At 43.0% G+C, this 27046-nt stretch overlaps 2 protein-coding genes and 1 long non-coding RNA gene across 25 annotated transcripts in view; 1 reads left to right on the plus strand and 2 right to left on the minus strand.

Moving 5' to 3' along the window:
* Positions 1 to 27046, plus strand: part of TBX4 (T-box transcription factor 4) — a 133373-nt gene that overhangs the window by 86321 nt on the left and 20006 nt on the right. For 20 of the 23 annotated variants that reach the window (XM_081172081.1, XM_081172086.1, XM_081172095.1 and 17 more), the window contains 3 exons: positions 1164 to 1258; positions 12725 to 12844; positions 15516 to 15663. In XM_081172081.1, the coding sequence (XP_081028207.1) occupies positions 1164 to 1258; positions 12725 to 12844; positions 15516 to 15663 (363 nt within the window). Of the gene's footprint in view, positions 1 to 1163; positions 1259 to 8156; positions 8312 to 9587; positions 9601 to 10788; positions 10872 to 12724; positions 12845 to 15515; positions 15664 to 27046 lie in introns of those variants that run through there. The other 3 variants (XM_081172088.1, XM_081172089.1, XM_081172090.1) reach the window with 3 other exon arrangements.
* On the minus strand, positions 10716 to 12175 carry LOC308574424. Its single transcript, XR_014002497.1, has 2 exons — positions 11436 to 12175; positions 10716 to 10859 (listed from the first exon to the last, which is right to left on the minus strand). It is a non-coding gene; the product is annotated as an uncharacterized lncRNA (long non-coding RNA).
* Positions 18335 to 27046, minus strand: part of BRIP1 (BRCA1 interacting DNA helicase 1) — a 216385-nt gene continuing 207673 nt past the window's right edge. The window contains exon 23 of the mRNA XM_081171959.1: positions 18335 to 18378. The gene's annotated coding sequence lies outside the window, so the exon portion shown is untranslated. The remainder of the gene's footprint in view (positions 18379 to 27046) is intronic.

Below are 27046 nucleotides of genomic sequence, written 5' to 3' on the forward strand. Positions count from 1 at the left end.
CTTCACAACCTCAAGCTTTCCTACCTACCTGAAAAGGTAACTAAGCCTCGCTTAATGTAGTTGGACTTTTCAGTAAACATGTGCAAACTGTACAGGCACTTGCTTTTAATTCCAAGAAATATTCTTAAGGGTGTGAATTTTTTAAAAAAAATATTAGAAAGGACCACAGACACCTCTTTTACCCCAGGCCAGACTATTTTGTCCATCTAACTCAGTTTTGTCTGCCCTGATTGGATGAAGCTCTCCAGGGTCTCTCATTCAGAAGTCTGTTTCATCAGCTGCCACCTGATGCTTAAAGTAAATAAATAACAACAAATGAAAACAGGGGGTGATAGGAACCAAACCAGGGGACTTCTGTTTGCAGTGCTTAAAATGGCACTGACGGCAGGCGAAATTAGAGACATAGGGGTAAGCAGGGAAGCTTGTAGAAACAGCAGACTGGGATCGAGTGCTGTGGGATCTTCTCATTGCCACGAGCTTGCAGTGGTTGAAAAAGTCTGCTGGTCACATATTGAAGTGACACAAGGACATTTGCTGTGTACTTATGACGATGACTGTGGGGCCATGTGTGCAAACCTATCCTCCAGTCTCTGTCTTCACACCAGAGCACTTCTTGCGTTGAGTTGATGCACTTAACCGCCCCTCCCCCCGCTGCCACTTCAAACTGTCCCATGAGGTCAGGGGTGGAGTGGGTGGGACTGCATGTGTCAAGCTGGGGTTGGCATGCACAGCCCCACACCCACTACCTCAGGGGTGGGGAACCTCTGGTCTGTGGGTGTAATTGAGTCCTCCTAGGCCTCCCCATTTGGCTATTTCAGTGAAGCCACACCCACCAACCCTACATATAGGAACCAGGTTTGGGGCAGGTTAAGACCTGGCTCAGCCTAAAGGCAGGCATCACTGATCAGCTGATGTGTGGCTCCTGCACAGGGCTTTGCTAGACTCAAGGAACAGCTGAGCCTGCATGTTTTGGGAGTAATTCCAGAGCAGTCAGCCAGGTAGCCTGGCCTTTAGTTCACAACAAAATCCAATTTTGTTTCTTCTCTTTACTGCTTGGTCTGGCCTAGCCGACTTTCCTCAGTAGCTGTGTTTTGTTTGACTTTTCTCAGTTTACGTTTGTGTGGCTTTCTCACTTCTTTTTTTGCTTGACTGACTTGTTGAAGACCATTGAGAACATCAAGGTGTACCTGCACGAGAAAGAACTATGGAAGAAATTTCACGAAGCTGGTACAGAAATGATCATTACTAAAGCTGGAAGGTAGGTTTCTAAAATCCTGTCATTTTTAAATGTGTGTGTGTGTCCTTGTGTATGTCTGTCTGTGTTCTATTTAGTTGAGCTCTGGATCCTTGCGCTAGTGACTTCTTTGAAATTCTCCACTATAATTGCGGATAGAGGATTCTATTCAATGTTAGCCCTGCTCAGAGTAGATCAATTGAAATGAGTGAACCTGACCTAACTTGGGTCCATTAATCTCAATGGGTTGACTGAGTATGACTAACACTGGAGAAAGCCCAGACAACTTGTGGGGGAGAGGCAGGGGTGTGGTGGTCTGGGGCTATGGTGGGTTGAAAATCTGTTGCTATTTCTGCAGGAGAACATCAACACTATTCACGGGATTCATTTCCACTTGAGACATGGGACATATAAGTGAACATTGGCAATTTTCACTCCTGTTTCCATTTTCATCAGGATTCTCCCAATATCCGTACAACCAGGGGCAATATATCAACCTGGTACCAAATAGATTACCATCCTAATTCTTGCCCCTGGTGGTCACAAGCCTTGATTATCCATATTCACTATGGACACTCCTTGTTTGATTTTACTTGTTCAAATAACACCAAGGAGTGTCCATGGTGGATATGGATAATCAAGGCTTCTCCAACTTGTTTGGTGAACTGATGACGTGGAAAAGAGAAGCGATCGCGGTTGATTTTTAAAGATTGGGGGTGTGATACAAGGGAGGACTTGCGTCCCAGCAGCTACAGTTAGCTTTGGAAACGTTATTCTTTCCCTCCCCTTTGAATGCATTAGAACGAGGCCAGCCCTATAAATTACCAGCAATTTATTGCTAGCGTCTACGTACTAGGTTCATTACTCCCTTGTAGGCTTGATCTGCGGGGGGATGTTGAAAAAGCAGAGCAACCTCCACGCTGCAAATGGGCACGCCGTTGTTGCCAAGAGCCTGTGATTTATAAAGTGGAAACATCTTTAAAATGCACTCGCTATCTTTTCAACGTTGGACTGTTTTTGTTACAGAAGGTGGGGCGGGGAAACTCAGAGCGATTATTTCATATTATAAGTGGAATCATCAAAAGATTAAACAAAAAGAAGTTTATGTTAACCAAGTTCCCTGAACTTTGCATAAAATGGGTTGACTCCTTTGTGGATAAAATATGGTGTGTAGAAGTATACAAGGCTTTGAACATCGCAGTGCATAAATCTGTGTGTTTTTCCAGTTCCAGAGTCTTTATTATGACTTTATTTTGGCATGCAGAATATCTTCTTCTTCTTCTTTTAAAAAAATAGTTAATTGGAAATTATGCATTAGATGCAAACTCCAAAAAGCAGAATTTGCTGGCAATTTCTCTTGTGCTGATCTTATCAAAGTTAAACAATGAACTTGTATTTAAAACACCTTTCTGAGTGGTTTTGCCCTTCTTTCCCGGAGACATCTGTTGGCAAAATAAGGCCTCTGGCCTAGATCAGTGTCATCGGATGTGGCAAGGCTATTCAGGGCCCCGAATCCCAGAGGGGGCCCGAAATCAATATTCGTCCACATTGCTTAAAATAATTGGGTCCAGTAGATGCAATTTGAGTTGCATGACTCAAATCATTAATTTATGGTGGTATCTATTTCGGCAATCCTTATGTTTGAGAGTCAGTGGTGCAGGTATTGCAAAGGCGGAGCACCGCAGCAAGTTGACTGTTCTGCTGAAGAGCGTTTAAATTATTTCTACATATTGTCTCCAGAAAATGAGATTGCAAAGAAGCTCTATGTTAATGAAGCTCGATGTGAATAAGGCAACAGGGGTTATCAAGACCTCATTGCTGATTGCCAATGGCCCTCCACAACATTTCAAGCTTCAGGGCTTCAAAAACATAGGTCTGCCACAGTTCCTGTTAGGGAAAGGACTGCAGCCTGGCTATTGAGAATCTGCTTTGTGCAGTTACTGTGTTGCTGCTCCTCCTTTTAAAAAACAGGAGATGACATGGAATGAATTTTAGGAGCTTTTGCATGCAAAGTAGGTGCTCTACCGCTAAGTAGTGAGCCCATCCCAGAATTTGCTGGCTTGCAGATTATTCTGCTTGGAGCGGTGAGGTTCACAATTGCAGGAGCAAGATTTTTGCAAGTCAGGAATGGCATGCAAAAATAAATCAAAATGCTATGTGTGATGGAGGCTGTTCTCTGGTGCAGTGTTTCTGTTCCACACCCCCTGCTCTGTTGGTGGGCTGAAAGCTGGTGGGACAACTTACCCTCGATGGCTGGGTCCTCTCTGAACAGCATCCTTCAAGGCTTATTGATTTTAAGAGACCATCCCTTGGCCCCTAGGAGAACACTGGTTCTGTCTTTTATGGGAGCAATTAAAGTGGTTATGAAACAGAGCAGGGTCGTTAACCGCGATCCCACTTCTGTGATATTTATAGGGCCCTTTTCAAGATTTACATTTGAATAAAATGGGAATCTAATTTTAGCTCTGTTATGGGTTTTTATTTTGGGGGGTGGGGGCGAGAATTTTGTCAATTTTGAGGTGTGGGTGGTGCACTGGGAGAGTCTAAAACCAGCCTGTAAAGCGACCAAACTCTGTTTCCCTCCTATGGTAATGGAAATGAAATCTTTGTTTAAATCTCTCGTGCAACGGTATGGGGTTAACTGTCCTTCCTGTGAGATGTGTGAGAGAATGTTCTAAATATTAAAAAAAGAATTAGATGAGTTGTTATAAAAACATGTACCCAAATATAAAAACTCCCCCTTTTCCACATAACCTCCATGGCACTGCCACCAGATAAATCTCTTCGATCTGTCCGCAAGGCCACAGGTTCAGGGTTTCCTGTGTTTGGTGAAAAGTGGATTTGGGGCTGAAAAATGAACTAGCAAGGAGAACTCCCGCTGAACTTGCCTTGTTTGTTATTCTGGAGTAAGGATCTGGCCCAGGCTAATCCAGCACTTCAAAGAGGACGGCCCTCACTTTGTATATAGAACGTCATGGCAGAGAGTGGCGTGGTTGATAAGAGAAATTGGGGATGGGACGGTTTTGATGCCCTGGGAAAACGGGACCTTAGTGGGAAGTGCTTTGATCTTTTCTAAAGTATTTTCTGTCGGGTCATCTGCCTCTTTTTCTTCTTCCAAAAGGCCTCTGCTGACTCTTTGTCTCATACACGAAAGGCTTAGTATAATCTGTGCTTTTAAAGGGAGTGGGGATAAAAAAGAGAGGAGGCAACCTAAATTTTCCACCAAGCAAAGCTTGCAGAATGCAAATTATAGCAATTTTTAGACATCATTGCTGAGGCTTTGCTTCTTCTGCAAGGTGGGGGAATGGGATGGCGGGACAAAGAGACACTGAAAGCCTTGCCCCACTGGATTGCATCAGATTTTGTCCATACTGTTTCAAGCCCAGCTGTAAGGACTAGAAACTTGATGGTTGGTTTGTTTGTTTCAATGCAAATGGGAAAATGTTGAATTCTGCCCTCAGTACTGATGTTCCGCAATTTTAGAACTACAGGTAACAGCTTAAGAAGTTCACACTCATCTGGTGAATATAGGACTTTGGTCTTGGTGTAATAAGGTGAAATGGCTCTGTCTCTTCTTCTACCCCCCTCCAATAAAAATTTCAAAAAGTCGTGTTGCCAACAACATGCTAGATTTTGAATCCATATCCTCTCCAGTTATTTGATGGATGAAAATAAATAGTGACACACTCAAAACTTCAATTTTTCCACTTCTGAAATTTGAAGCAGCTTCTTTTTGTTTCTTTCAGTTTGTAGGCTCCCCCCTACAACACGGGAGTGCGCATGTTCCTTGTATTTCTTTGTTCTTAAAGCCTTGGGAAAGTTCTTCATTCAGCCACGTCCCCCCTCCAAAAAACATGTTGCAGTGAGAATTATTTAGCTACAATTCCTGTTTTGCAGGGGGTTGGTTTGGTGACCGGTAGGGTCTCTTCCAATTCTACAATTCTATGACTCCACCATTGGCGCTAGATCTAAAGAACAGTAGTAAGTGGCGAAGTGAATTGGGCCAGTGTTACACTTGGTTTTCCAACATGGATGTCGCTGCTGGTAACCGAGAAGGAGGGGAAAGGCAGAAGGGGAGTCGGCTCAGTTCAGGCGCACCGTTGAGCGTCAGAATGCGTCTACTGCACCTGAACTATGCCTCCCTTCCTTCCCTGGGTTACCAGCAGTGACCTCTGTGCATTGGGAATTATAATCATAATCATAATAAATTTATACCCCACCCATCTGGCTGGGTTTCCCCAGCCACCTGAGAAGCCAGGTAAACAATGCCCCCCTCCATCCAGTTCTGCCCTGCTGAGTGCTACTGCTAAACCATGGGCAAAACTAGGCTTTATTTCACCCTGGTCAAAGACCCAGTTTGCCACCCACCCTGTGCATTTATGTACACACACACACACACACACGCCGGGAGTCTCAATGACACCCCTCTGGAGGCTTCACCCGGGGCAGAAAAACCTGGCTAGCCCCCCTGTAGCTATGTCACTAGCTAAACAATATTTCAACATTCTGGGTTTCTTTTGGGTCATATTAAATGGCACTCTGAAATGAAGTGAAGCATAATGGGCTTTATTTGACTCTTTTGAGCTAAAAATTGTCTTCTCAATCATAAGTGGTTGGACTTTAGTCTTTGCTTTTTCTTAGAATCTGAAGTTCCATCAGCTGTAACAAAGTGCAAAAAAGTGGCTTAAACAGATGGGTGAACATAGAATTAGGCAGTGGTTTCTGTTCCAACGTGTGTTTGCCACAACAAGCACTGTTTCCATTCTACTGCAGTTTGCTTTCTGCCAAATACTATTTTGTTCTTTTCACTATCTGCTGTATGACAAAGAACATACATAACTATTTATGTAGCTTACAACCATTTCAATGTAAAGGAAATGTCAAAACCATGTTTTAAAAAAATCACCAATCAGGTATTGTTTGTGTACCTAACCCCCCACCCTCAACAATGATGTGAACAAATACTGATCACATTTGCTTGACTAATTTCCTTACCTGCACCAAATTCTACTTCCCTTTCCATTGGAATTATCCAACACACCTACCTCCTATGGTGGGGAGACTGGAAGAAGAGACTCTGAAAGGATCTCAGGATTCTTTGCGAAGAACCATAGATCAGTGGGAGAGCACATGCTTTGCATGTGGAAGGTCCCAGGTTCAGTCCCTGGCATCTCCAGGCCCCATCTGGAACCCTCAAGAGCTGGTGCTACTCATTGTAGACAACACTGAGCTAAATGGGCCAATGGGGCCAATTCTCTATATCACAGCTTCCTGTATTAAAGCAACCCTTAGTGCAGAACTCCAGGGACAGGAATCTTGTTTTATTTTCAGGAGACAAGTGGTAACTTGGTGGTAGAGCATCTGCTATGCATGCAGAAGTTTCCAAATTCAATCCATGGTATCTCCAGGCAGGGCTGGGAGAGACTTCCTGCCTGGAACCCTGGAGAGATGCTGCCAGTCAGTGCAGACAATACTGAGCTAGATGGACCAATGGTCTGACTAGGTATAAGCCAGCTCGTTATTTTCCTGAGAGGCTGTTGTCCAGTTCCCACATACAAGCACACCTGTTTTCTAAGTCCTGTTGCTCTTTCTGCCAATACAAGTATATGTCTCTGTTGGTTGGGATGAGGGATTCTGCCACTTTTGTCATTGGCACTGCTGCTGACTCACTGGTTGGGGATGTTGTCCAAAACAAGCCAGAAATCCCTAGCCAAAAATCTAATACACATTCCTCCCTCCCCTACCAGATAAACTCTGTGATTCAAAGGCTGATCAATCTCTGGATGGACTTTTTGGCTTGATGTCAATAACCACCAAACACAGCCAGGAACTGTAGGACTGCTAGAAGGAAAAAAAGGAAAAAAAAGAGAGGTTGATTTTTAAATAAATACAAATCCCCTAAGTGGTTTCTCCTCTAACAGTTAATTTAAAAGCCATTTGTGACTATCCAAATGTGCCCAGGACAAACTGAACTGAGGAGGGATCACTTCATTATCAGACCTAATAAGTCACTCTCAGTTCATCGCTTAGCTATTTTAGCCCTGGCCTTTTTCTTAATTTTCTTTGTACTTGGCCACCAGCAGTGCCGTGTTCTACGCAGGACTGCCAAAGTGATCTGATTGCATAGAAAGACAGTCCAGAAACGTCTACAGCAACCTTCTCCAAACCAGTGTCCACCAGATGCTGTTAGACTACAACTCCCAGCAGCCAGCATTGCCAACAGTCAGGGATAGGAGCTGTAGTCCAAGAACATCTATGAGGTGCCAAGTCGGTGACGGTTGATCTACATCATGCAATAGGCTCATTGGGAGCTATTTGAAGAGCAGTGGTTGTGTGGCATGGATGCAGCCTTTTCCTCCAAAGTAGAATAGATAGTCCTCAATTTGACATCTCAGGGGTGGGGAATCTGCAGCTCTCCAGATGTTGCTAGATGCCATCTCCCATCAACCCCAGTCATAGTCTTAAGAAAATAAAAGACTGCTGGATCAACCATGGAGGCAGAACATAGTCATCATAGCTAGTAGACATCAATAGCCCTCTCCTCCATTAATTTTGTCAAATCCTCTTTTAAAGCCATATATGTTGGTGGCTATCAAACAGGCCTTCAGATATTGGAAGGTGGCCACCATATTTTCTGAGGAACATTGCCCTTATTACCCATTTCTAGTATAATGTTTTCATGTGCAAAAACACCCCCCTCCAAACAAAGGCCATGTAAGACCAGTCAGCCCTTCTCCTGCCCTAGAATTTATCCAGAATACTTTACAGCTCACAGGGGTTCCCCACTGAGCAAATCAAATAGAAAGTAAGTCAATAATTTGACTTGGTAATCTATTTGTTTCCTCTGCTTACAAAACTCCCATTTCTTTGTATACTGATGGAAGAGCACATAGTTAGTGGGGTGGTGGGTTTTTCTGTCTCCCTTCTTTAGAATGTCAAGGCCAGCTGGAAAGCTTTGGATGTGACAGTTCCTCTCCATGCTGACATTTCATGGGGTTGGTGTGTAACAGCTGTCGCCTTCCCCAACTAATAAAGGAAGATGTGCATCTCAACATAGTCTAGCTCCATGAAGCCCAGGTGTGTAGTTTCTGATACAGAGAGATATCTATATATCTATATTGGGGGGGGGGTCCTGCAAATGCTATAGCCTGACTGAAAACTCACCTGCAAACTTTTGGAGGTGTTCTCTCCCCCCCCCCCCGCTCATAAGTTAGGGTGAAAGATTTAAGTTGTGGTGTCAACCTGGGAGGGGGCAACTACCACAAAACTTCCCAGTTATTGCTGAGTGAGCTCAGTCTGCTTTTCCTTTCCTTTGGCCAAAGTGTGGTTTGTACGGAATGGGGGATAAATTTGTTTGATCCTTCTTTTAATGTGAAACTGTGGCTTAGTCATGCTGGCCACATGACCCGGAAGCTGTCTACTGGCCGAGGGAGCCAGCGTTTGTCCACAAAGCGAAATGAGCTTCGCAACCCCAGAGTCGTCCGTGACTGGACTTAACTGTCAGGGTCCCTTTACCTTTACCATATCCACACTTCCTGAACCAAAACAAATGATAACAGGACAGCATCCCCCCAGTTACCTGATAGAAGTAGTACTAGAAAATAAAAACATCATAGTGAACCCAGGAAGCTGCCATATAGCAAGTCAGCCAATTGGTCCATTTGGATCAGTCTTGTCTACCACTGACTGGCAGCAGCTCTCCAGGATTTCAGGAAGGGAGTCTCTCTCCCAGCCCTACCTGGAGATGCCATGCAATTGAGTCTGCATGCAAGGCTGGTGCTCTATCACAGAGCTATGGCCCTTCACTGATTTTCCTCAGCAGACTGAGTTAGGAGGTGCAGGGCAGGCCCTGTGGTATATCCAAATTCCTTGCTGCTACCTGCTCACTAGGGACGCGGCTGGCGCTGAGGGTTAAACCACAGAGCCTAGGACTTGCCGATCAGAAGGTCGGCGGTTCGAATCCCCGTGACGGGGTGAGCTCCCATCGCTTGGTCCCTGCTCCTGCCCACCTAGCAGTTCGAAAACACATCAAAGTGCAAGTAGATAAATAGGTATCGCTCCGACGGGAAGGTAAACGGCGTTTCCGTGCGCTGCTCTGGTTCACCAGAAGCGGCTTAGTCATGCTGGCCACATGACCCGGAAGCTGTCTGCGGACTAACGCCGGCTCCTCGGCCTATAGAGCGAGATGAGTGCCGCAACCCCAGAGTTGGTCACGACTGGGCCTAATGGTCAGGGGTCCCTTTACCTTTACCCGCTCACTGCTTTGTCTGACACCTGCTCACTTCACTTTCAAACAAATGCTGCCATGGAGCATCAGCAGTCCCAGCATGCGCTGTGTCAGTGTAGCAATGGGTGGACATGCACAGGTGATGCCTGCTGGGCTGTGGGATCCTGAGCTGGCTGCTACTCTGTCTCCAGGGCCTTTCACAATATCCCAGTCTCTGTGGCACATTGGGAGAAAGCAGCGAGGCCAAAACAAGGCAGGCCCAGCCAGTCTAGCAACCACCAAGCCTCTTCATCCCTGTTCAGGAAATATGGGAATGGGGCTGGGGTGTTTCTAGCCCTCCCTCCATCATAATTTGCCTAAAGGTAGAGCCAGACCCTCCAAGTGTTCCTATTTCCCAGGGACATCCCTGATTTAGAGAAGCTGACCCAGTTTCTGATTTGATCCTGGAATGTCCCAATTTTCCTTAGGATGTCCCTATTTTTGTTGGAGGGTATGGAGTTATCCAACCCCTGAGCCGCCTGAAAGCAATCCTGTATAGGGAAGTGTTGTTTTTTTAAATGTTTTTATATATGTTGGAAGCTGCCCAGAATGGTTGGGGCAACCCAGTAAGATGTGTGGGGTATAAATAGTAAAATTATCATTATGGAATGGGACGTCCCTATTTTCATCGGGGAAATGTTGGAGGGTATGGAGAGCTGCCCCTGCCTTTTCTATTCACTGTCTCTGTGCCATTCAAGAAGCCAGATAACCACATGACTTGCTAGCTGAGAAAACTGGAGAATGACTTCTATTATTATAGTCCGCTGCTTCAAAGGACAGACACCATTTTGGCCTGGGTGTGCAAGTTTTGGATGCTGCCAACCACAATTGGGTCGGATAGTTGCCCAGTTATCTCATTCCGCCTGTGCTTTCCTTTGTATGTTTCAATCAAGAAAGAGAAACATCTCACAAATTCAGTTTCTATCCAATTTTGATGACTACATTGCTACAACCTACTGGGGAGGTGGGATAGGCCGGGCTTTTGATCCATAGTGTCTCTTCCCACACAAATATATAAAACGCACACACACATACTGTATTGCCCAAGCTTTTGATTGAAAGCCCCAGCAGTTGCCAAGAGGTTGAGAAATACATTTTCATTAAGAAAATGTAACTGTCATGTCGCTGGCATGGTGCTTGCAGACACCAAAAATGCAACAGCTAATAATCATGATGAAATGTCAATGCACAGCCAGAATTTTTCCTTTTTTTAAAAAAAAAAAACTTCATACCCAGGGCTTTTTCCTGGAAAAGGGTGCAGAAAATTGGCAAGATCCAGTGGCTCGTTGACCCAGCTTGATTTGTGAAGCCAAATGCTACCAAAGGCAGTTACAGAGTGGGTTGCAACTTAAGCAACACCTAAGATCAGATGTGAGTTCTAATTTGTTATCCTTTCAAAGAATTTCGGCTGTATATATTATGGTAGGGGCTTCACTGCACTCTATTTATTTTAGAGGGCTATTCTAAAGAACATTATAAACTCTGACTTGTCTACTCTATATGAATTCCATATGCTAAAGCTTAATTTTAAATGCCATTAAAAAGCACTTAACATTTACAGTATATCAGATCTCTGCTCCTTTAGCAGCTTGGATGTGCTACAGTTTGGAAAATGTTCGGTAGGCAAAAGACAAAAAAGAGCCCTTTAGAAGTCGGGCTCATAAATATCCTAGTAGAATCTTCCAGTGCTGTGTTTAAAATTATACTGAACAAACTTCTAAATACCCAACTTTTTTTCCTTTTTAACCCCTGTTCATTTTTGGGTATAAGCTTTTTTTTTTAAGGCCCAATTTAAAACAAAACAAAAATAAAATAAACCTTGGCTTTAAAATTAGATTCTTTCTGTAGCATTTCTCTCATCTCCCTCTAAACAGTGTGAATTAGTCTGTATATTTGCAAACTGAAATATGCTACTGTATTTATACAGGTGCTTACCTGTGTCCCAAGGTTAAGAGAAGGGCACAGCTTATGAACAGAAATCAAAGATGGCTGGGTTTTTTTTTTTGGTAAACCACCCCCTTTTGAGCTCAAACTAATTACATGGTAAACACCTGGAATTTATGCAAGGGTGTTAGAAAGAGCTGATTCAAAGGTCTTCTAAAAGGAACCCATTTTGTGGATTTTTGCCCAAGCGGTTACAAAATGGCTGCTCTGACGACAAGGATCATTCACCCCACAGACAGAGACTGTTCTTCTGTCACCAGGACTTGTCTTTCTTTCTTGTTCATTTACTAATACAAATCTCTATTTATGAGGAGGATAAGACTATCAAGCCCAATGGTGTTGTGACCCCACTGCCATCTTTTTTGAGGAGGAATTTGAGATGAAGCTGAGGGAAATGTTTTATTTTTCTTAGGCGGAGAACTGAGGGAAAAGGGATATCCTGAGGGAGAATTTTACACCGTTTCTGTCAACCAGTTTCTGGTTTAGGGAGCACTTGACGGGGGGGGGGGGGAGAGAAAGGTGTATTTGATAACACCACATTTCCCCAAGTCTTTGAATCTCGCATAGAAATGTTTTCAAAATGCTCCTAGAGTGCTTCATGGGAAATTATTGAAGAGATATATATGACTGCAAAGCACTATGTAATAACAGTACTCAGCTTTTATATAACCAGGGCCGGTACTGCCACTAGGCAGTGTGGAACGGCTGCCTCAGGCTAATGATTTGGGGGTTTCATAAGATGACAGCAAATTGTTAGTTGCTCACTTTATTATTGTATTTTTACTCCCAGAGAAAAGTCTCTGTCTCAGGTGCCAAAATAGCTTGGCTGGCTGTAGGTACTGTGTGCACATTAACCAGGTGTCATCTTGCTGTCTTGTACCAAACAGCAACATAAACCAGTCAGTTGATTGTGAATAAATTTTCTTGGACTGGTTGCAGGAAAATTTCTTGTTGGGTGCTAAATAAAACACTGAAGGGGTGTGGGGAGCAGGCTAGTTTCTCACATAGGTAGGCAAAATGAAAAGAATACTGCCTGTCCATTTTGCCTTGTATCTCAGGTTCTACAAATGCTAGAAATTTAACTCATTTTTGTTGGGGGTGTTAAAGTTGGGAATCTAGGGATTATGATTCACACACACACACACACTGAAAATATGTATGCATTCTGCAGTACTGCCTGGAGTAGGCTTATAGGATATGCTTGTTTGCTTCTCAATTTGGCCCCTGCCTTCTGACCTAATGTCTATTTTTGTTTGTTTGCTTTGTGTCCTTTCTGTAAGGAGGATGTTTCCAAGTTACAAAGTGAAAGTCACTGGGATGAACCCCAAGACCAAGTACATCTTGTTGATTGATATTGTTCCTGCAGACGATCACCGGTACAAATTCTGCGACAACAAATGGTACGTCTTGAAATGACACAATTAAAATCACCCTAGCAGATCTAGAGTGGCAGCCTCATCCGGATGGTAGTTCAGTTTTGGTGGTGTAGCTTGCAACAGGAAGAGCAGGAAATGTCTTTGGCAAAGCAATCTTTACTTACCTCTTCATCCCTAAGCACCTCCACACTCTCATTTTTGGGAACTTGTAACCTGCACAGCCTCTACTTGGCTTTGCAGATGGGGGCAGGTTTGAGGCAGACTTTCCCTCCATATGGAGCAAGTATTGGAAACATCAAAACACTGATCCTTATACTTTGAATTAGAGCATTGTGGCTGTATTCTGGACACCATTAGTGCATTATGTGTTGTTCTGTGCCAAACTTTACACACCCACTGAAAACTTTTTATGCAAGCAATTAAGACTATCTCTTCCCACACTTGCTAATAGATGTCTGATTTTAACTTTTTATATGGCTTTTATTGTATGGTTTTATAAACGTTTGCTGTAAACTGTTTTGATTTTTAAAAAATGAAATAGCGGTATTTATATATATTTCTAAATAAGTGGTTTTTAAGTGGAGCAAGCAAAAGTGTGTTGGTTTAAATGCTCAGGGATGCCCTGCCTGTGTAAACAAGGACTGCTTTCAGTTCAATAACACTGATTGGGAAGCTGCTTCAGATATCCCAGATACTGTGAGCAACTCGTAAACAACGGTAGCTGCTTATTCCTGAGGCTTGCAGACTTGGTCGCTGCAAAGTGGCCTTGTGCAAAAATGTTTATAATCATCCAGTAGATGCTATTCACCGATTATTCATTGGTGTACTTAGGATTTTGCACTTTCAAAGGTTAAAAAAAGTTATGTCTACAACATGCAATTTAAAGCACATGTCTTTCTCCAAATGAATCCTGGGAACTGTAGGTTTGCTAAGGGTGCTGGGAATTGCAGCTCTGTGGGGATTCTTTGGAGGAAAGCCCTGTGCTTTAAATGTATTGGTGTGGATGAGACCCAAGCTCCCTGCCTTGAAGTCCTTACAATCTCAGTGTTGACAGTGAGGAAAAACAACAGATGGAAGAGCTAAATGACAAATGGGAGAAAGTGGGAGTGATAGTTTTTGTTTCAGCTGGGGTTACAATTTGGGATAAGGTTTAAGGAGTTACCGTAAGTCAAGGATGTCACCATAAAGTTTTGAGAGAGGATATGAAGGAAGGTGAGGGGTGTGTGCATGAGATATATATCTCCAGGCTACATCTCTTAATTGTGGGAGCTTTGAGTGTTTAACTCTTAACCCGCATTCTCCTTCCACAGTCTCCTTAGTATTGGGAAGGTGCCCACTGAACACTTATTATGACCGTGTGTGTGTGTGTGTGTGTGTGTGTGTGTGTGTGTTTGTAGCCATTGCTTCTTACTGTGAACTGTGGGTTGCAGCTGCTAGGACAGTGAATAGTCTTTCCCAATTCTACCTAGAGACACCGTGGATTGAACCCAGGCCCTTCTGTATGCAAAGCAGGTGCTTCCTCTAAAAATAAAGATCTCATTTGTCAAGGTTCTGAATTAAGGGCTGATTTAAATAGCAACATAGGAAACTGTCTTATAATGCATTAGACCACTGGTCAGTCTACCTCATTATTGCCTCTACTGGCTGGCAGTAGCTCTCCAGGCATTTTGGGTAGGAGGTACTTCCTCAACCGTACCTCAAAATGCCAGGGATATGCTCTACCACTGAGCTACAGCTGGTGGCAGACAGTGAATGCTCATCTTGTTGGTTTAGTGAGAAAGCTAGGGCGGTGAAAGGGAGGGAAAGTCTTTTGTAGCAACCTGGGTTTTCAACTAAGCTGGAACTCTTGCTCCGCAAATGAATTGTGGGAGTACAGTCTATTTCACTGGACCAGATCAACAGTACTAAGGAAGCCTAAGAGATGACAGATGGAAAGGCGAACGTGCTCAGGGCTTCATCTGAGGTCCAGCTCTGGAATATAATTTCCAGTGCCAAAGCAGAGCTCCGGAAGTCGTGAAGTAAAAATGGAAAAACACAGTGATGGTCTCCATCAAATCTCACAATTCCACCTCCCACCTTGTACACAAAGCTTGTCAAGCTTTCAAAAAGCACTGGGGGGTATTCAACGAAGTTTCACTCAGGGTAGACTCATTTAAATTAATGAACATATCTAAATTGGGTCCATTAATTTCAATATGTCTGAGAAAAACTTTGTTGAATACCACCGTGTATGTGTGTGTGTCTACAAACCATCCTTGGACTTATCTGAAGGATGGTAAATTTAAGGTAAAGAAATCCAGTTCAGAATATCAGTTGGGTGAACTATGGAAGTAAAGAGCAGAGACCTTTTCAAACTACCCCCAAGGCTATTTAAAAATCTTTAGGTTAAATTTGTTGACGTTGCTCTCTCTAAAAATAAAGCATACAATAAAAATACAAGACTCACATTTCATGGCTGGTGTTTGGTAGTTGAAAAACAAAGTGGTTTTTTTGTCTTTTATCTGCTGTATTTACTTCACAATCCATCAGATTTCTGCTCTGTCCTTCTTCACTCATTTAGAAACCTTTTATGGTTAGGATTTTGTAGCTGTCCTTGAATGGCTGGAGACGTTGGGCAAAACATATCGTACTGAATTAAATATACAAATGAACACCATAAAACTAACTAACCTTTCTGCGTTTGCTCCCCTCGCAGGATGGTGGCAGGTAAGGCTGAGCCTGCAATGCCTGGGCGATTGTATGTCCACCCAGATTCACCTGCCACAGGAGCCCACTGGATGCGCCAGCTGGTGTCATTTCAGAAGCTAAAGCTCACCAACAACCACCTGGATCCCTTTGGACATGTAAGAGAAATGCCTATATATTATTACAGATGATGTTTAGGCTGTCAAAAGATTCCATCTGGGAAGTTGTGCAAAACTTGTTGCAGCAAAAACAGCAAAGGGGGTTTTGGAACCTTGAAGATTAACAAATTCATTTTTGCATAAATTTTGTATGGAGTGGAGTCCAGTTCTTATGCCATAATAAACTGGTTAGTTTTCAAGGTGCCTCGAGAGCCTTTGATGTTTTAGGACTACAACTCCTATCAACCCCAGCCAGCTGCAGGTCCCACTCATGCCAATGGTTCTTGTGCAGAATCTCTAACTCCAGGTTGAGCTTCCAGCATAACTCTACACACTCTTGTCACTGGCACCCAGGATCTGCGTAGCCTTATAGTTTTGATATTTGTGCCAGACATTTTTTGTGAGTGTTGTCTTTGATTTCCGGCAGCAGAGGATTCAAGCGTGGCCACATGTGAGCATCAGATACTCTTTCTTAAGTATCTCAACATTTTTCATTGGTTGCTGACACTGTGTTGTCTGTTTATCCATTCATATTTGCATATTTCTCTTGGGCTTTGACTCATTCTGCAGTTTCCTGTTTTCAGCCAACTGAAGCCTTTGATGTATAATACTTTGTAGTGTGCTCAGAACTGATGGTGTAAGTCAATCAACCCCCCCCCCCCCCGGGTGTTCAGAAGATTTATACACAATATACAGGGTATTTTTTATTTGGAAAATCTTCATGTGCACAGACTGGAAAAGGATGTGACCAGTGGTTTTTATAAGTGCAGAACCTTCTCCAAGGCACAGCAGTGGGCCAATGCATTGCTTACTTATTGGTATATCATTGCAAAGGGTACATCTAACTAGTGTTAAAGTGCATATGGGAGCATATGAGTATAAAGGGGTCTATGCAATTCTTAGCAGCAGGATATTAACTCAATTACTTTCCCTATATTTACATTTTTAAGAGTTATTTTCTTCCTTCCTCTTTAACTACCATTACCTGGGCTGCTAATATACCACTATTTATGTTGGTTCAATGTGAATGTTCATTTTGGCCACAACCAAACAGGACGTTTTTTGTTGGCATTGGAACCTGGATGGCTTGAGCTTCCTGGTATTTTGTTGTTGCGTGGGATATAAAGTTTTCGACATAGGCATTCCCATTTTCCACTTTCTGCATTCAAGCACAACTGATTCAGAGTTGCATTTTGCAAACTGCTCTGACTCTTGCCTTATTGACAAAAAGGTATGCGATGGAGTGATCTTGCCTGTAGCTTTCCCCTTGAAAATTCACGAGTCAAACATGGTTTTTAAAGCTCTGAGTGGCTCAGAGTCCAAGTTGCTGCAGAGCTGCCTCCTCCAATGCCAGTAGACAAACTGGCTATGGAAGGCCCTCCCCCTGGAGTGATGTCTGTCCTTCTTGTTTGTTTCTGTCTATCCAACTCTATACGGTTTGATACTGTGTTGTCTAATACCTAACAGCAGTGAGCAATTATGTGTCTTTATGGATATACAGTGGTACCTCGGGTTACATACGCTTCAGGTTACAGACTCCGCTAACCCAAAAATATTACCTCGGGTTAAGAACTTTGCTTCAGGATGAGAACAGAAATCGTGCTCCGGTGGTGCCGCAGCAGCAGGAGGCCCCATTAGCTAAAGTGGTGCTTCAGGTTAAGAACAGTTTCAGGTTAAGAACAGACCTCCGGAACGAATTAAGTTCTTAACTCGAGGTACCACTGTATTTTATTGTTTTATCTTTCCTGTGCATCACCCTGAGCACCTTCTGGAGGAAGGGCAATTCATAAGTGTAATAAATAATAAAATCAAATTTGCATGCATGAACAGCTTCCAACATAGGCTGCCATTCCTCCTTAGATGTAACTGTGTTTAAAGCTGTGTTCTGTACACAATACATACATGAATAAGCCATATTATACCGGTCTGTCAAACCTTTGTTAAAATGCGTTATAGCCAGGGACAGGTTTTGGAAGATTTTTGGGTGAGACACTCTCCATGGTGATGCTTGCTTAATTTGTCCCATGCCTAGAACAGAAATCAATTCAGTAAATATGATTGGTATTCATTGCTTCTGTTGCTTTCAGCCTGCAAATGATACATGATTACACCTGCCCAGCCCCGTTTACATTGTGTTTCTTTTTCATTGAAATGAATGGGCTGGAATAATATAATAGCAACATAACTTTTGTCATTAATCACATAAATGATGAAAGTTATGTAATTTCAAAACTGAAACGAATAAAGTAGTTTTTGGCAGAAAACAAACTGCAGCAGGTATCGGAAGAAGTGTGCATGCACATGAAAGCTTATACCCAGAACAAACTTAGTTGGTCTCTAAGATGCTACTGGACAATGTGTTCTGCTGCAGTCGAAATAAATAAAAAAATCAATTATTACCACTGGCAATATTCCATCCATTTGCCATTTGGGCAGACTGAGGTGCTTCTTTTCTGATGGTGGAGCTTCTCTCTGTTGCTGGGTGGAGGGACACTTCTGTCCCCTCCCTCCATCTGCCCCAGCAGGGCAGATTGGGAGTTTGGAATGCTCCATTAATGAATAATCTGTGGATGACTTCATTATGCCTCCCCTTCCTGAGAAGAGTGTGGCCTTTTCCATCTGATGTGAACCTCGTAGGCTTCATTCATCCTGACCTGGGTCTTTTTCTTGGAATAACCGAGATTCTCAAGAAGCTAAAACAATTTTTGCGTGTGCCTTAAAAAAGGAAAAGAAAAGCCACTACAGTAGGAGAAGCCAACACTCTTCAGTGGCAGATAGTTGAAGAGGCATTTATCAGCCTCTAAATGTTAGACATCCTCTTAAGCCACATCTACTTAAAAGCAAAATCCCTCCTCTTGGGGTAAGACATTAATTTATGTATTTCAAAATCTTTACATGCGCGGAGATAATCAGCCTGACAAAAAAACCTGATTTATGTGTGCGTCCTGAGGGTGGCTAGGGATATAACAAGCTTAACTCTTTTGACAGATATTTGGGCTTTGGATGATTCCCTTCTTTTCTTTCTTTGGAAGGGGAAAAAGGGGAAGCCTTTTTGAAACATACACAAGTCAAAAATGCTGACACAACCAAAATGTATTCATTAATAATGCCAGATTTATTTAAGCTGCTGTGGATCCAACTACTGCTGGAAAATGATACTCCATCCTTCACAATGCCATTGGAAGGGAAATTCAATTAATACTATTGCACATACATTGCCCATCAAGAAAGACTCATCTATGAATATAATGTCTTCAAAACGTGCAAAATAAGTTTGTACATGCAGTAGGCTGGGGAGGGCATTAATGATGTCATCTATCAGAAGTGTGATATGTTTTCATAGGGGTACTCATTCATGAAAGGAATTCCCGTGTCAGGAAGCTGTAGATGTATAGGATATGGTTAGAACAGAGAGGTTGGGAGATGCCTTGGCCAATCAAAAGACAGGACTTGCCAACCACACAATCCTGGAGAGACCAGCTGCAGTTCGTAAAGCACATCTGGAGCAATGAATTTCTAGATCACTCAAGCAAGTGGGCCAGATAATAACCTACAGGGGAATGGGCACAAAGTTATTGAGGGTTGGCAGAAGGTAAATTCCCATCAGCTGGTAAATTGTCGCATCATTTTTGCAGTAGATTGGCATGGGTTTCTAGATGGTGGACTTTGGAGTTCTAGTAAAAATCTGAGGTAGACCCCAACACCTGCCCAATGCCCTGTTAGCAGTTCTGCCCCCCCCCAATCCATTGATGACTTGGAAATTGCAGGTCTTGGCAGATCACATATTGATTTTTCCACTTGTAACAACTCTAATGCACTGTGCTAGCTGCTTTATGATTTTTACTTGCATCTTTATTGCTGCTTTTATTTTTTATGTTGTATTTTATTGTACTGTGTTACAATTTGAAATCTATGAAATTCAAATTGTCACACAATAAAACACTATATATAAAAATAGTTGTCATATATTCTATTACAATCTGATTTCCATAGAATTCAAATTCCATTGCAATAAAACACAAGAAACAAAAGAAGCAACAAAAATACAAAAAAAAGTTTCAATCTGAATGTTTAGTATGATGGGTGTTCAGCTACAAATTCACACACACACACACACACACACACACAGCAGATCATGTGAATGTAGCTCGTGGACTGCTGTTGGTTTGCAGACCACAATTTAGGAACTCCTTCCCCCTGTATCCAACTGCAAGACATCTAATGCACTGTCTCTGGCTGTGCCCATTCCACAGAGAAAGGAGGAACCCCCAATATCAACTGCTGTCATGCTTTGGAGTGACTCATTGCCTCCTTGCAGAATCAAGGTCTCTGGGGAATGAGGCAATGCTAGAGTCCAAGCCAAGGTGCTTAATTAGAGGGAATGCAAAGTATCCCTAGTGGAGAAACCAAGCCAATGTCCATTCCAGGAATGAAATTGGAGCAGCTTAGGCAAAGAGGAGGCAGCAGCAGCAATAGTGGTGTTGAAGGAACATAGAAAGCTGCCTTAGTCCAACCAATTTGTTCATCTAGTTCAGTACTGTCTACATTGATTGGTAATTAGTTCTCCAGGGTTTCAGACGGGGGCATTCCCAGGCCTATCTGAAGATACCAGGGATTGAATAAGGACCTTCAGCATGCAAATTACAGTATGCATGCTATCCTTGAGCTACAGCTCTTACCAAAATGTGGCAGAGCCAGGGATCAAGGCAAGAAGAAGAGTGGGCTTGGAGTCGCGTCACACAGAAAGTGTGTCACTGCATGGTCAAATCTATCCACAGGAAGAGGAAATCTTTAAAAGCAGCATGCAAGGGAAGGAACTGATCCTGGGTAGAGGAAAGCATGCAGGAGGCTGGTGATGTATGCCAGATTATTCTTTTCTCTAGTTAAGTCCCACAGCTAGCTACTGGGAAATACACTGTTTTCAGGAAAATGACAAAGAATTTTGTGGCAACTCAGATTTATTATGGCATAAGCTTTTGTGGACCAGACCCTTCATCACAGTGACAATTCCTTTAAAGCAAAATAGTTACAGTGACTGATTAACATGCCAGCAAGAACATTTTGCTCTCTGGAAAGGAAGATTCTTGATCCAAGGTATGATGGTACTTCTTCCCTCCCTTGGGCATTTGGTCAAAATTGGAACAGTTGGCTTCTGGGGCCCATATTTATCTGTCTACAAAGAGGCAGTTCTTCTCCCAGTTGATGTACTTGATAAATATAAAACAAAATGTACAGCTCGTATTTCCTTCCACTGCCCAAAATGAGGAAATGGAGTAATTCAGTTGACTCATTAAACCAAATGTTTGAAAAGAAAGTAAAAGACAGAGAGCATGTTCAAGAGGGATTATGCTTCAGTTATATGATTCCTTGGGAGAAGCTATTAAAATTGTGGGGCTGGCACACCACTGTCTGTTGTTTTGTATTAAATGGGTGATTGTCATGGCAACTTTTGCAGTGTGTGACACCTGATCTCCTTTGGAGAACCAAGGAACTCTCTTAAAACAGCTCCCAATGTATTTATTTATTTGCTCTCGGGTCAACATATTATGCATTGATTTCAGGGAAAGTTCGCATTACACAGAGCAAAGTGGCCTGATCAAGCGTTATGAATACTTAACGTTAACTTAAGAAGCCACCTCTCTTTCAAATTCAAAAATGTTTATCATTCTTAGGAAATCCAAAGCAATGCTTTTAAAAAAACAAGAAAACAATTACTATATGGGCTTCTATCCTGCCTTTCCAATGCCTTATCAAGTTAGTAGTCTGTACGGCGCTATAAATGTAAGCAAGACTGTGTTCCCAAAGGTACATATCTAGTGCTAAGGAGCTGAACTGGTATATAACTCTGAAAAATATATATAGATCGATATTGGCTAAATATATCTTTGGAGAGGGGATATGTTGCAGGGAGGGAGGGGCCGAAGGTGTTTTATAAGTGGCAGTACATTTTGAAGTTAACGGTTAACTTTAAACTGCTTTAGTTCATAGAAGGAACTCAAGTAACAAAACATGTGCCTTAAAAAAGAGAAAATGGACAAATGTTTATGGGGTGAAAGAGCCAAGGGCTAATTCTCATGTATTGGAATAACTCCTAATTCGATGTTTTCTGATCATGTAAAACTGCTATTGAGGGAATGCCCATTTTAGGGTTCAGGTGCTTAACAAAAACAAATCTCTACCTCCCTGCAGATGAAAAGCTGTATATCAGGGTTTTAACCAAACTTTCATGACATGCTAACTTTCCAGGTGCAAATGTTAATCTGGGGGAACGCTGGAACAATTTGCTCTCTAAAATACTACAGTCTGTGAAGGACTGCACCGGGACCCTAGGGTGATGGGTGGGAAAGAAAGAAAGAATAAAAATGCTATTTGGTGCTACATCCCAAGTAATGCAAGGCCCTTTGATGGGCTTTACTTAGCACTAGCATCACCAGTGGAATTTGAATTGAGTTCAGTTCATTGATAGTACATATGGTTCATGCTTTGTTTTCTTACAAAAGAAGAGTTCCAAGAGTCACTTTTGTCCACTAAGAGCCTTATTGCATGATGAGTTCCCGGCCTGCCCCCCCCCCCAGCAGAAATAATGACACATGACACAATTATTAAGGTTAATGGGCTAAATGAGGCCACAACTTTATTGGTTACAGGTGATGAGCGGTATTGGCTTAGGCATTGGTCCGAACCAACTATATCCGACTTCAGCCCGTCTGCTTGAAGTCCAGGAAGGGTTAACCACCAGTAGGGGAGTCCTGCTGATGCACATCAACTAGGAACTCCCCCGGGGTCACCGATCGGGGGTGTGCCTTAGGCCCTCACCTTCCCAGGCTTCGGACAGGGCCACGCCTCCCGGAATCCTTTATCGGACTACCCTTCAATATGTGGGGCAGGTGATGGCACTACCTCCCCTCTTCCATCTACAGAACAATACCAATGCCTAACCGCCAATACCAATAAAATTGTGACGATTTGCTATGAGGTAGGCGAAAACCAAGTGGCTGGTGCCAATTTGCCTAGTGGAAAAATTCCAACCAGGCCCCTCAACGGCGACCAACCAAGGTCCATAGCAAGGTCAAGGAACGAAACCTTATAGGGCGGGAGGGTGGGAAAAAATGGAACAGCTGGCAAGCGGCAAAGAGGGAGATCCCTGGCCGCCTCCTGCCTTAAATAGGGCAGGCCACGCCCCCATAGCCAGCCAATTGGCTGGCCAGGGGATGACATGGCTGGGAATCCCCCCAATCACGCGGGGTGGGGCCGTGAAGCCACAACCCCACCTCCTCTGTAGGGCGGAAGTGGCTTAATTGGAACAGGAACTTAGTCCAGGGGCCAGCAACCTGGCACCCACCTGCCTACACAGCCCCCTCCCTTGTCTCTCCCCATGACTGAAATTACTCTTGAAATAAGTGATTAGGATGGTAGTGTGTGCTTGGTTGTGGTTTGTGTGTAGCAGCACCCACAGTTGCTTTTCCAGTTTGCAAATGTGCTCGAAATACGTTGTGTTGTTGATATTCTTACTACTACAGTACTACTACTACTACTACTACTACTAATTTTACTATTTATAGGTAGCCCACCTGGCTGGATTTCCCCAGCCACTCTGGGCACCTTACAGCATATTTTAGAAGCATTTGTTGGGAAGTAGCTTATAAATCCTTAAATAAAGCTCATCCACATTTCCGTTTGCCCCATGATTTCTAGGCATGAGTCTGGAGATTTTTCTTTTGACTGCCACTTCCCCCGGGAACACCCACAGTTCACTGCTGAATCACAACGAACATCAACCCACAGAAAACCCAATTGACGTTCATTCCAATTCAGTAGTAAACAGCAGGTTTCCCCAGAGAAAGTGGCGAGACAAAGGAAAATCTTATTGGACTAGAAATCACGGGACAAATGGAAATATGGATGAGCCCAGAATCACTTTGGAATCTGTACGAAAAATCTGAACATTCATTCTGCACAGGCTTCTGAGTGCCTGTCATGACGCAAACTTATACCCAACCTGACAGTTTCTAATAACCAAATGGTGTGCACTTTACTTGCTGAAACAAAGCTTCTGTTCATATGGGTATTATTTACACCAAACAACGAGCTCCTCTCATGACGTGTGGAAGTGTTCCCTTTTTCAGAGCTAAACCTTTAATTTTCAAATCGGAGCATAGCTAATTGGGGGTTTGGATCCCACCAGCTTAAAGGGGAAGGTAATGCAAAATTGTACAACCAGGCCGGGAAATGGGTCATGGGGATAGGGATGGGCAAATCTGTCAGTTTTGGTTCCTGTTTCTAATTTTTCCAGTAACTTCAGTTTCCTAGATGGCCGGATCAGTTTGCATTTTTCTAAAAAGCCCTAATGAAAACTCATCAGAATTTTGGTGTGTAGTTCTCCTAGTAAACACATTTTTGTTCGATATTTTCACCAATATATGCATTTATGCACACTTTGCCACAGCATGTGCATTTTTGTACACGTTACTTGGCTGGAGAACTGCACTGCAAAATTTCGAAAAGTGATTTTTGAAAGAAGGCTGTGTTTCAGTTTCTTGCTTTAGAAAGTCTGGGTTTAGCTGGTTTGTCTTTTAAATGTGAACAGAACTAGATTTTTCTCTCATCCCTAAATGTGAGCGTTGCATATTTGCAGGCTCATATTGCATCTACCTATCACTACCAGTAAGTGCCTGCAGAAATCTTGGCTGCATTACACCTGAGCTAAATAGGAGATGTTTGTGTGCTCAACACCAGGATGTTTGTTGTGGTATCAAAATCACCGTTTGAAGATAGATTTTCAGATGTCCCCCAGTGACATCATTGTTACTATATTGGCTAGTTCCCTACTGCCAAAGCAACTTTGTGGTTGCTGTTTTAACTGCGGTTCAAAATTCAAACTCACAACTAAATGCATTCCCCACCTGAGTATGAAAATGCTGCAGGTGACTAATGATCAGTGGGAGGGGAGGCTGCTTGAGCTCCAGGTATGCTCATAATACTTGGACTGAAATCTAACCAGCGTATCTTTGGCAGGTTCATGCCCTAAATTTTGATGGGCAGGGGGCAGTATTAGGAGAGGTGCTTGTAGCAAACAGTATTTATTAGAATGAATGTGACAAGTGGCCTGTGCAGAACTATTCAAAACAAAGTTTATTCCAATGCTATGTTTATTTGTTTCTCCATTCATGTTTTTTCTGTGGCATATCCTACCACATTTAGTTTTAAGAGGCTACATAGGAAGTTCCTTATACTGAGTCAGACCATTTGTCCATCTAGCTCAGTACTGTCTGCTCTGACTGGCAGTGGTTCTCCAGGATTCCAGATAGGTAGATTCTGGCCCCACCTGGAGATGCCAGGGATTGAACCTGGGGCCTTCTAAATGAAAAGCACGTGCTCTACCACTGAGCCACGGCTCTTCCCCAAGTTTGATTCACTTTATTTATTAAATGTGTAAGTTTTCATGGTCGGCAGGCTGCATGCGAAGCCGCTGCCTTTTAGTCGCGTCATTCTGCGCAGTCAACTCCCCTAGTGCACCAGACACTCCATCCCTCGACAGCCATGAAATTCCTCCAAGTGCTGTAGGCAGGGCAGAGATGCAGGACTCCAGAGGCACGCTGGGGCAGCTTAACGACTAATGGAGTGTGCACCCTTTGCAAAGCTCCCGCCAACTGGCTCCAACCCAAAACTTTAGGTAGGTTTTACGGGTCACAGTTGTACCTTTTGGAGTCTCTGTAAAATATCCCTTTGAGCTGGAACACCATCTCAGCAATACTGATTCGAGGCAGGCAGCCTGGGCTGCTGCTTCATATGCCCCCTCCCTGTTTGCTTCTAAAAAACACTTTCTTTGTGTTTAAGAAAGTAGTGCAGTCCAGTTGATGAGATTCAATAGGAGATCTTGAAAGTGGATTAAAGCATTAGACCCAAATGGGAACTGGGCGCCTCAACTCTCTTGGTATGCTTTGGAGCTCCTGGAACTACTTCTTCTGCTGGAACATTTACATGTTACGAATAACAGTGGAGCGAGTGAGGAGGGGTGCAAAATTATGGCCTGTTTTAATAGAGCGTTTGGTGAAGGGAAGGTGCTTTACTTTGATCTCTGTTTCTCGTCTTTCTTTTTAAGCAACAAGAGATTGCTGGAATCTCCATATCCTAGAGGTTACCAGACCTTGGACAACATAAGTTTGGCTATCCCTGACTTAGGAGTTAGGAGATAAGATAAACTGCAACATTTTGCTGCAGCAGGTCCCACTATTTGCTGTTAGTAAATAACGCAATTACAACTTGAAAATCTCATTAAATATATTTTAAATTCTCATGAACAATAGAAGTATATTTAACTAACTTCCCAAATTAACTACAGTGATTACTGTTTTTGGAATTGATTTAAAAATCTCCTCAGTGTAACTTCTGAAGCTGTCCTCCGGTGGTTTGATATCACAGAGCACGCCAAGTGAAATATATTTTAATAACAGCCTTAATAAAGCAGTCTTCCCCTCTTCCTTGGTCAAAGCTCTGTAGCCAGACAGCAGCCAAATAGTTAAAAGAGAACCCCATACAAAGCTGATAAAATGCCACGCTGCTTTCTCATTCCTCCTCAGGGAGGAGAGGGGAAGGCTGATCTGGAAAATGTCATCAATAAAAACTACATTTAAATGGTATATCATGCAGCTGGCTACTGTGGGCAGAATTATATGCAGTCAGACCAAAAGGGCCTTAAAAGAACTGATCCTGCCATAATGGTGCTTCTTGACCCATCTAGAAAAGAATAGGCTTCTGTTTTCCAGCCCCAGCCCCACTTTCCATCAGCATCAAGATTGTGAACATGGCTAAACGGACGTGGAGGGGCCTCAGTCAGGTTGCTGGATGCTCTTTCTGCCTAGATACCATTAATGTGCAATGATTCTCCCCATTTCCTCTCCCAGAACACTCTGGGGGGTATGGGCCTCTGCAAGTGGGAGGTAGGGAGAGAAGGGGGCAGTCCCCCCTTCCCATATGAGCCATAACCCCCAAATCCCCAGCTTTCCTTAAAAAAAAGAGAGTAAATTTCTAGCATTTGCAGAACCTGAGATATGAGGCATAATTTACAGGCACTATTATTTTCAATTTTGGGGGTAAGAAACTGCCCTATTTTACTTTGTCCTCCCCCCAGGCAGAAATTCCTGTGGATGCCCATGGCTATGGGGTCCTTATGAATATATGCAACTGTACCTTGTACATACATATGCATGTGTATATATATATATCTGCCTGTCTTTTTTTAAATATACTATATGGTGATGGGCAAATGAGTCTATTTCTTGTCTACTTCACTTTTGTATTTATTTCTTGCAATAGTAAAGGTAAAGGTATCCCTGCCCATACGGGCCAGTCTTGACAGACTCTAGGGTTGTGCGCTCATCTC

This window comes from Podarcis bocagei (assembly GCF_964188305.1).
Source record: "Podarcis bocagei genome assembly, chromosome: 15".
NCBI classification, from domain to species: domain Eukaryota; kingdom Metazoa; phylum Chordata; class Lepidosauria; order Squamata; family Lacertidae; genus Podarcis; species Podarcis bocagei.